This window comes from Carlito syrichta, unplaced genomic scaffold (assembly GCF_000164805.1).
Source record: "Carlito syrichta isolate Samal-C Ts95f unplaced genomic scaffold, Tarsius_syrichta-2.0.1 Scaffold305117, whole genome shotgun sequence".
In the NCBI taxonomy this organism is placed as follows: domain Eukaryota; kingdom Metazoa; phylum Chordata; class Mammalia; order Primates; family Tarsiidae; genus Carlito; species Carlito syrichta.
Window position 1 is genome coordinate 89,017 of NW_007249213.1, and position 374 is coordinate 89,390.

At 81.0% G+C, this 374-nt stretch overlaps 1 protein-coding gene across 1 annotated transcript in view; it reads right to left on the reverse strand.

The window, feature by feature from the left end:
• The window catches only part of HES7 (hes family bHLH transcription factor 7), a gene marked incomplete at its 3' end in the record, with an annotated part of 2,257 nt that continues 1,883 nt past the window's right edge, over positions 1 to 374 (reverse strand). Inside the window, exon 4 of the mRNA XM_021713983.1 lies at positions 1 to 326. Coding sequence (XP_021569658.1) covers positions 1 to 326 — 326 coding nt within the window. The remainder of the gene's footprint in view (positions 327 to 374) is intronic.

Genomic DNA, 374 nt, shown 5'->3' on the forward strand with positions numbered 1-374 from the left:
GGCACGGGGGGCGCAGAGGGATGGGGACCAGGCGCAGCGCGGGCTAGGGGGGCCCTGGTGCACGGGGGGGCGCTGGTGCAGCGCGCGGCCGAGGGCCGGTGCGGCGGGGTCCAGGGGTGGGCGCGGCGCTGGAGGCCTCGGCTCGACCGGCGCGGGCCGGGGCGGCTTGGGGCGCAGGTAGCCGTGCAGCGCGGAGAAGAGCTGGGCGCGGGCGGCCGGGCTGGCGTCGTGCGCGAAGGCCGCCAAGCGGAGCAGGCACTCGCGGAAGCCGGACAAGTAGCAGCTGGCGAGCGCCTCGGCGTCCTGGGCTGGGGAGCGGGGAACCCCTGGAGCCGCGGCGGCGGGGGCGGCAGGCGGGAGGACCGGCGGGCGGG